The following is a 9,847-nucleotide window of genomic DNA, read 5'->3' as shown; positions in this document are numbered from 1 at the left end:
TGTCAACTATCATTATTATTACATTGAAAAACAAGTTGAAATAAACCACCAGGGTTTTGAAACACATGTATCCAAAATATGTTTTTAATCTTGATGAAGTTCACAAATGGCACAATATTGACATTTCCTTAAATAAATTATACAGTCAGGCTCTTAGACAACAAGGCATAGCATCACCATTAAAACAAAGCATAGCATCACCCCAGAGACCACAAGAGGCAGTGATATCATGTCCCCCTATGGTTTGGCAAAGCTGCCATGAACAATAGGATAGCTCTCAAAGAACCAGTTTGCTACCAGGTAAGCTGATGAGCGATGTCATCACGTTTATTGCACATAGAATCAAATATAAAAAGGATGCACAACAAATATGGAATTTGTTTATTTTGCTCTTTTGAGTGAAAAGGTGCTTTTTTTAAATCTATTTGAATGCAAACATGTATATCTTCCCTGGGGTCTTCTCACCAAGTTGTTGTCAACAGAAATTAATAGAAGTGGTGAGTTCAGCTTCATTGTAACCTGAGATTAAAAAAAAAAAAAAGTTAAAAGAAGAGGAAGAAGGAGAAGAAAGAGAAGAATGAGATCTAGAAGAACAAGAAGGGAATAAACACAATTATTACTGAAAAGAATATTAATTTATAGAAGTGCTTCTTTAAGTAAACAGCATTTATAAATTATGGATATGAGATATAAGCAGGCTTCTAAAGCAAATGATAGTAAAAAACAATCAAACAAACAAAAAAACAATTCAACCATCACTATGAACATTAGCAGTAGTGTTAAGATGATAGCCCTCTGGACTAAACCTGTGAACACTGAAGGGTTGAAGGCTTTCTGAACCTAGGTTCATTAATGAGGAGTGGCCTGGCTAAGGTTTACAGGGCTCTCCCTTTCTGAATTCAACAAGCATTTTTTTATTCATTTCTCTTCTCAGAAAGACAAAATTGCATCTCTGCAGCCTGCCCTAGTGCTCTGACTTCAAGCTGAGTTGTAAAAGGAACTCACTACCTCAGGAGAGAAGGATCTGAGGAACCTACCAGGTCCAGTGGGTTTCAAAATGTGGATGTTAAAAACTCCCAAATACCTTCCCCTCCCATCCAACAGAACAAAAGCAGTCACCTTCTTCCTGGAGTCCTTTAGCAGCTCAGGCCTGAAGTTCCCTACGGCGACGGCCATAGGAATTGGGGCCCACATCAGTGGGCACGAAGTCTTCCTTAAGCATCCCCACATATTGTCTCAGAGCGTCTTCCAGGCGATGGATCGTACAGGTGGAAGTGCTGCAGGATCTCTTCTGGAGCGTGGCACTGATTTACAAGATGGAGAAAGAAGAGACAGCCTGCTGGTGGGATTCTGGAGTCTGGAGCCTACTCAATGGGACCTTTTCAAAGAAATTGTAGCTCTTCAACATACAACTTAAGAATAAGTGTTTCTGGCCCTAGCTGGTTTGGCACAGTGGATAAAGCGTCAGCCTATATACTGAAGGGTCCCAGATTTGATTCCGGTCAAGGGCACATGCCCGGGTTGCAGCTTGATCCCCAGTAGGGGGCATGCAGGAGTCAGCTTTCTCATCATCGATGTTTCTATCTCTCTCTATCTCTCCTTTCCTCTCTGCAATCAATAAAATATATGTTTAATAAATAAATAAATAAATAAATAAATAAATAAATAAATGTTTCTGGAAGAACCAAGATGGCAGCATAGATAAACTCTGGTACTTGCCACCTCCCATAACCAAATCAAAATTACAACTAAAATTAAGAAAAATCATCATTCAGAACTGCCTGAAATCTGGCTGAATGAAAGTCCTACAACAAGAGAAGTAAAGAATAAAGTACATCAAGACTGATAGGAGGGGCAGAGGTGTGGAATGGATTGGTTCAACACCCACATGTGGTGTGTGTTTTTTTAATCAGGAGGGATATCTCCACTGTGGAGGCCTCCCATGAAAAGCAAGGAGTTCCAGCCCCACACCAGAACCCCAGCCAAGGTTTCCAGTGCAAGGAAGAGAAGTCCCCATAATTTGGGGCTGTAAAAACAAGCAGGGATTGTAGCTAGTGAAATGGAGGCTGCTAGAGACCCAGGCAGTTCCTCTTAAAGGTCTGGCACATTACTTGTCCACACTCCCTCTGGGCTCCAATACTGGGTGGCAGCTTTGGGGGATCCAGGAACATACAGGAAGGAACTTGATTGTCTGGCATTGGAGCAAGAACTCAGGAGTGGTTTTTTCCCAGAAGGGGTGCTTGCAGGGATCATTGTTCCTATGCTGAGACCTCCCATGTTGCAGGGCTGACTGACAGCCATAACTTAATTTCTATAACCATAGCTCACACTGTTCACTCTGTCCTGGTGATTCCCTGAGACTCTGCCCCATCCAATTTGCAGCCCCACCCAAGCTTTTGCACCTATTTTTCCATACGAATGGCCTGTCTTGGCTCAGGCTTCAGACTTTCCTAAAATCTCTCAAACTAGCAGCAGCTGGCAACAGCATGCCCCAAACATATCAATAAAAGGCCCAAGACCCAGCACTAGCATCAGCCTGCCTTGCTTCACAGGTGGGCCTTGCCTAGGCAGTTCCAAGCCCAATACAAATAGCAGCCACCTGCAGATTTTTGTGTCGTTCCTGCCAGGTGGCCCCAGGCAGTGGCTGACTTTGCACCTCCCTGGAGGCCCCACAGCCAGTGCACCCAGTGGACAACTTCAGACCATACTAGATTACAACTGTACATATCCATAGGGGACACACTCAAGGGGCAGACTCAGTGAGCACCAAAGCCCCACTGAAGCAAGTCCTGCTCCATAGGGGTGTGTCCTGCACAGCAGCTCTTCCACTGTAGTTGTAGCTGGTCCTCACAGTCAATTGGCCTGGAGGTCAACTCCTCCCAGTAATGCTGACAGCAATCAAGGCTCAACTCAACAAGACTGTGCACACAGCCCACACAGAGGTGTATCTAGAAGGTCCAGCTCAGGTGTCTGGGGAGGCTGATCCACTGGGCCCTACAGGACACCTACTATACAAGGCAACTCTACCAATTCCAGGAGACAAAGCAGCTCTACCTTACACACAGAAGCAAACACAGGGAAGCAGCCAAAATTTGGAGACAAAGAAACATGTCACAAATGAAAGGAATAGAAGCAAGCAAACTACTGGATACAGAGTTCAAAACAATAGTTATAAGGTTACTCAAAGATCTTAAAGAGAGCTTCTTCAAGGGACTTAATGAGACTTTCAATGATATTAGTAATAATTTCAAAGACAGGAAAAAGGATAAGTCAGAAATTAAGTATACACTGACTGAAATAAAGAGTAATATATAGGGATTCAACAGTAGAGTAGAGGATCCCAATAATCAAATTAATGATTTGGGATATGAGGAAGCAAAAAAACACCCAATGAGAAAAGCAAAAAGAAAAAGAATCCAAAAATATGAAGGTAGTGTAAGGAGCCTCTGTGACAACTTCAAGCATACTAACATTTGCATTATGGCAGTTCCAGAAGGAGAAGGGAGAGAGCAAGATATTGAAAACCTATTTGAAGAAATATGACAGAAAACTTCCCCTTTAACCAGGAAGCACAGAGAACCCCAAACAAGAGGAACCCAAAGAGGCCCACACCAAGACACATCATAATTAAAATACCAAAGATTAAAGACAAAAAGAGAATCTTAAAATCAGCAAGAGAAAAGCAATTAATTACCTACAAGGGAACACCCATATAACTGTCATCTGATTTCTCAACAGAAACTTTGTAAGCCAGACAGGAGTGGCAAGAAATATTCAAAGTGATGAATAGCAAGGACCTATAAACAAGATTACTCTACCCAGCAAAGCTATCATTTAGAATTGAAGGTCAGATAAAGAGCTTCACAGAAAAGAAAAAAACTAAAGGAGCATACCAAACCAATAGTACATAAAATGTTGAAGGGTATTCTTTAAGAAGAGAAATAAGAATGAGAATGAGAATGAAAATGAAAAGAAGAAGGAGAAGGAAGAAAAGGAGGAGGAGGATGGGGGTGGGCGTGGAAGAGGAGGAGGAGAAATAAAAATATGAACAATAAAATGTCAATAAATACATATCTATCAACAATTGAATCTAAAAATCAAAGTAAATGAACAAGAAAACTAATGAACAAAATACACTAATAAATAAAATATAACCAGAAGCACAGAAACATGACAAATATCAGAGGGAAGGGGGAGAGAGGCCGGGAAGAGATTAACCAAAGATATGTATTAACTATGGACTCAGACAATAGGGTGGTGAAGGCTTGGGGAGTGACAGGAACCTCATGAAGGAGGGTATCTGTAATACTCTCAATAATAAAGATTTTTTTAAAAGACAATAGCAACAATAAAAACTAAAATGGCAAAAATTTGAGATATATCTTACAAAAATAAAAATAAAAAAGTGTGTGGGCCGGGGGGGCGGGGGGGGGGGGAGGGCGGCGGGGAAGAAGGGCGGAGAATAAGTGTTCCTTCTATATGCAATTACTAAAGTTGTTAGAGGAAATGGCCTCGCAGCCTTTGCTAGGAGCCCTTCATGATAAAACCCAGTTCCTAACCATGGGGCACATGCTGAAACCCTGCACTTATTGTCCCTTACATATAATCTCTTTGGGACCGGGAAGAAGTTTTCGGCAAAGACCTAGCCCACCTCAGGACATACAAGAAGCATACAGAAAGCATACCTCAGCCATGAGCACTCCTGTCTGGCTTACACCACTTTCCATGGGAAAATGAAAATTCCCTGACGTTTTACCTGGGAGAGGCTCAGAGAACCGGGCTTACACGAAGTGCTTACCTGCTCTTCAGCACACCTGTTCTTTTTTTAGATTCCACATTGCAACAAATATTTTTGTTGTTGTTGTTGTTTTGTTAATCCTCACCCAGTGATATTTTTCCATTAATTTTTTTTTTTTGAGAGTGGAAGGGAGGGGGAGAGAAAGAGAGAAACATTGATGTGAAAGAGACACATCAATTGGTTGCCTCCAACACGAGCCCTGACCGGGGTCTAGGATCCAGCCTGCAACCACGTTACGAGCCCTTGACTGGAATTGAACCCAGGACCCTTTAGTCTGCAGGCAGACATTCTAACCACTGAGCCAAATCAGCTAGGGCAGCACACCTCTTCTTGATGCTGGAGCTGGTTCCCAGGGACCACTCACCAAGCCCTGCATCCAGCTATCCTCAGACTAAAGTTACTTTTAACCATAGGCCCTGGGCACCTTCAAGTCTTAAACATGGTAATGGCCATCACAGTGTACATCCTTTTAGAAAATGGGTTTATTCATCAAAATTGATGCTGAGGGATAAAGCAGAAACCAGAGGGCTCTGCTATGATATCCTCTAGGATCTCAAGAAGCTTCCCTCACACTCTCTTATCTCTCACCTGGTCTATGAGTCCCGCTCTCTTTTATTCCATCCTGAGGTCCCCAACATTTTCTGTCATGAGCAAAGCTACCAATACCAGCTTGAGAAGCAATCAGAGTGAAAGCTGCATGCACTAAGTTCATCAATGAGAGCAAGAAAGAAAATCAGAAGGGATTTCACTTGGAATCCTTGGGCACCCCAAAACTGGGGTAGCGGTTCTTCTCCAAACCACGGGCTATATCCCTTTTCTTGCCAAGTGTTTCAGCCCCAAAGCCAATGCCAGAGAACATATGAAAGTTGTTCAGACACTTCAAGTATGTGCCCAGCACGCAAATACTCAGATTACTGCACGGCTTAGTGATGGAGCTGTCCAGGCTGCAAGGAAGACAAGCCAGACAATACCATGCACCAGGTTGGCCTCCAGTGAGGGGCCGTCATGCAGGGAGGGGGTACTTTGAGCAGGAGCAGGAGGGGCAGGCAGGAGGGCAGCTCACACATCTCCCATTAAGAGAACTCAAACATTTGCTGAGTCAGCGCAGTGTGGGGAAGGGCTGCAGTGGGGAAGGGGTCCTCTTTCCTGCTCAGGTCTTTATGCTCTGCAGAGAGGTTCTCAGAGCAAGTGCAAGTGCAACCCATGCCTCTGCCTAGGCAGTGCTCCAAGCTCAGGGTGCAACAGGGAGGTGGGGCTGGGGAAGGGTGTTCTCCCCAGCCTCATGACAAACATATACATCTTCACAGATCCTATACATGTAAAGGCCCCAGACCTAACTCAGACACCGCTCTATGTGACCCCACCCTCTGCAAGGCTTTTGGCTTCACTTTGCAAATGTGCAATGAAGGCGCCTTGCAGGTGTGAGATAACAACACACTGGTTACATTTCTAAAACATCCTAAGATCTGCTGGCTTCAAACTGACCAGTCTTAATTCATCCAATGCTGGGAAGTCTCCTCAGTAGAGCAAGACCAATTCCCAGAGAAAGTGATTCCATACCACCTCATTTCCTTTTCTAGCAGCTTTCAGGAATGGATCTTTTCAATGTGTCTAACCACAATCGCTCCAGCTGCCCTGAACCTTTGTCTTCCGTGGAGCATCAGAATGGCCGGGCTCCAGAGCCTGGTGAACAAGGCCAGCCTGCTGGACTTCTGGCCAGCTGTTTTTCCTCCTGGATATGCCAAGGTGAGTAGGGAACCTTACCTGGAGTCCTCTGCCTCCAGCTCCTGCTCCTCAGGCTGGTCCAGCTCATTGGCGTTCCTCTGTGCATAGGCCTTCACCAGTGAAGCCAGCAGGAGGTGCCCATCCTTCTCATTGAGTGCAGCAAGTTCGGAGTCTGGGAGGCTCTCCAAGGCCCACCTGGGGAGGGGAAGCAAACCCAATACAGGCTCTGAGTCCCTGTCTGGCCTCTCTCCAGGATAAGCCGCCAGGCTTCCCGCTCACTGGGGCATGCCCTGGAAACGTGACCTTCTCTCCCCACGCCTAGCCCACAGGGCTTGAGGCCAGTGTCCACCTGAGGGTGTTGATTCACTGGGAGCCTCACTGTTGTGACTTCAGAGGCACAGAATAGCCTGATCCAGGGGCAGAGGCTAGGAGCTTCAGGCCCTCTCACCTGAGCGGTGTTGCCTGGAGGCCGCCTGCCTGGCACAGGACCAAGATGCTGAGAGCCAAGAAGGGGGAGGACTTCCCGAAGCCCATGATGCCTCTCTGTAAAAGGAGAAGAACATTACGGCTGCACCAAGACCAAGCCTGGCCTAGAGCCTGCAAACCTAGATTCCAGTCCTGCCTCTGCCACAACTGCCTTGTGACCTCATACCTTGGTTCTGTTCATTTGCCAGATAGGCTGCTGTGAATCTGCTTGGTTCTGTTCATTTGTTGGATGGACTCCTGTGAATGTGCGTGGTAGAGCAGAAACAAGTGTCCTGGGTGAGGACTGGGAGAATTCTGGCTCTATTCTGTGGGAAGCCAGAGAAGCCACAGAGGTGGCCATGCACACAAACCCACACCTTCTGCCCTAGGTAGAAACCAGGTGCGGACCCCCCCCCCCCCCCCCCCCCCCCGCCCCCTGCTGCAGACTGCATCTCCTGTCTTCTCAGGGCTGAGAAATCTAGGAGCCCCTTCCCCTCCGCTGAACTTACCACTAACTCAGGGAGAGGAAAACGGGAAGAGAGTGCTGAGGGTTTGGGTTTGGGTTTGGGGGGAAATTTTTAACACTGCCAGTTACTGATGTCTCAGGGCTGTGCTGGAGGGCAGTTTGGCAGCAGATCCTGGGTGCCAGCACCCCGAGTTGAGCCCACTGTTCCAGTTCACCAATTGCACTGCCTCAGGTCCCTGCCAATGCCCCAGGAACACTGGCGGGCTGGAGGCGCCTCAGAGGAAGGCTCCGGGCTCCCCGTCCTGGGAACCAAATGTGGTCCCTGAGGACATAGACCCCGAAGGACACTCCCAGACCCAACTCCTGCAGGATCCTGCAGGCACGAGGGGCACCAATGCCGGGCCGGCAGACCCACCCATCCGGGCTTGTGGAGCTCCCAGCGCCCAGGCGAAGCCCTGGGGATGCTGGGGATTCCACTGGTGGTTATTAGAGGAGAATGCACCGCCCTCTCCCGAGAGGGACAGAGAGCTAGGAGCACCTGGCTGGAGATGGGAGGAGATGGTCGTGAGAGGCAAAGGAAAGGCAGGCAGGCAGTTCCAGCAAACTGGACGAACTAAGCCAGAAGCAGGGGATTAGGGTGGAGTGGGAAGTTCCTCACCTGGAGACTCGAGTTGCAGGAGAGTGCAAGCAGCCGGTCCCCCTGGATGGACACAACGCCTGCTGTGGGTGTCTTCCCAGCGGAGCTCTTGGCTCTTATTCCAGTGATAGTGGGAGGGGTTCCCCACGAGCCTGCGTGGCCAATCCAAAGTGGCCAGGACCGACCCAGCTCCGATTGCGTCATTGCTCCCGCTCCCCGCACCGGTCCACTAGGGAGGGAGCCACCCGCTCAGACTGTCTTTTGCAATGAGGTCATTGCTTGGAGAGCTTGAGGGCTGGGAGAGGTTGGAGAGCCTTCGACGTCCAGAAAGTGGGGACAAATCGGGGAGTTTGGCGTCACCAAAAGTAAGAAGCCAAAGCTTTTCTCACTCTCTTGATGCCTGAACTCTAGCCTTGCACCTGCCTCCTGCCGCTCCAGTACGGCCCCCACCTGAACCCCGGAGGGTGGGGAGGGCCTGAGCTGTAGTCCCGGGTTCTAAAAGGCGCTCTGCTGAAACAGCCCTGGGCGAAGGAAGGAGGAGGTCCTGGGGGAGAGGGGCCTTGAAAGAGTGATCTCTTTGGACCACCTGGAGTGCTCCTATGCCGTCCAGTTTCCTCCCCTCCCTCCCCCCACACACTAGGGTACCCTACCCCAACCCCGCGCGCCCTGGGCCCCACAAAGGAGTTTATTTCCAGTCTGGCAGCCAAGCCTCCTTCACCTCACTCCTCTGGGACGGGTAGAAGTGGAGAAGAGGAGAGGACTGGGGAAGGGGCTAAACTGGCGCAGCCTGCACAGTTTCTAGCCCCCTAATCCTCAGAAGGGGAGCTTAGCATCCTCCTAACCCGGGACCCTCCACTGCAGCGCAGCTATTGGGTTTACACAACTGCCCTGCACCTCTGTTTGTTTGCCCAACTGCTGGGCGGGACCACCTGCGCCCCGTCTCTACCTGTCTCACCCCATACACGCTTTTCCTGAAGCGCTGGGCTGCTAAGGGGGCCCCAAGGAGAGTGTAAGCCCAAAGGTGCCCTTCGGACGTTCACACGCGCTCCACTCAGCTGCAGGCGGGCGGGTGCGCGCACTCGCGCTCCCCGCCCGGCTCGCGTCCCGCACTCACGTCCCTGGACCCCAGCCAAACGCTCTGCCTGTCGCAGTCGCATTCACACACGGACACACACACACACACACACACACACACACACACACACACACACACACACAGCGCCTCCCAGATAAGCCAGAACTCGCTGAAACCTATGCGCCCTCAGGAGCTGTTTGCAAAATGAGCGCTCGCGCCCACCCAGACCAATTTCGCCGGGACCCGAAAGCACCCCCTCGAGTCTCTCCTTGGGGAAACCGGCTCTTTCATATGCACAGCGGTGCACAGTGTCCCCCAAGCACGCACACTGACACACGCCCATCCACGCGCATGGACGCGGCCTCTCCCTTTTTCTTAAGGAAAGCCTGGTTCTCGGGGGCACGGGGCGAAGACTCCAGCTCTGGCCATGGATTAGGCTGGAGGTAGAAGCCGTGCGGAATTAAGTGAGGGAGCGCCCTGCACCATCGGGGCCTTAGGCTGCCCTGGCGTAGTAGCTGCGCCCCCAAATGTGCCCGCCGATCCCTCCTGAGCTCGGGAAGCCTTGGCCGAAGGCGCGGGGCAGGGAGGGAGTAGCCAGAGGTTCGTGGGACCTTGTGGTCTGTGCGGGTCAGAAGAGAGTTCAGGAGATGTCAGCCTGGGCCCTCCGCGCCTCGATGTCTG

At 49.3% G+C, this 9,847-nt stretch overlaps 1 protein-coding gene across 1 annotated transcript in view; it reads right to left on the bottom strand.

The window, feature by feature from the left end:
- Window positions 1–378: 378 nt before the first annotated feature.
- The window catches only part of LOC103294673 (calcitonin gene-related peptide 2-like), a 34,802-nt gene continuing 25,333 nt past the window's right edge, over window positions 379–9,847 (bottom strand). The window contains exons 2-6 of the mRNA XM_028159927.2: window positions 8,113–8,405; window positions 6,972–7,066; window positions 6,563–6,718; window positions 1,120–1,304; window positions 379–519 (exon numbers count right to left, since the gene is read on the bottom strand). Coding sequence (XP_028015728.2) covers window positions 1,145–1,304; window positions 6,563–6,718; window positions 6,972–7,066; window positions 8,113–8,295 — 594 coding nt within the window. The 5' untranslated portion in view covers window positions 8,296–8,405 and the 3' untranslated portion in view covers window positions 379–519; window positions 1,120–1,144. The remainder of the gene's footprint in view (window positions 520–1,119; window positions 1,305–6,562; window positions 6,719–6,971; window positions 7,067–8,112; window positions 8,406–9,847) is intronic.

Source organism: Eptesicus fuscus, chromosome 13 (genome assembly GCF_027574615.1).
Source record: "Eptesicus fuscus isolate TK198812 chromosome 13, DD_ASM_mEF_20220401, whole genome shotgun sequence".
Lineage (NCBI taxonomy): Eukaryota > Metazoa > Chordata > Mammalia > Chiroptera > Vespertilionidae > Eptesicus > Eptesicus fuscus.
The sequence above is the reverse complement of the archived record's forward strand: the minus strand, read 5'-3'. Positions and strand labels throughout refer to the sequence as shown.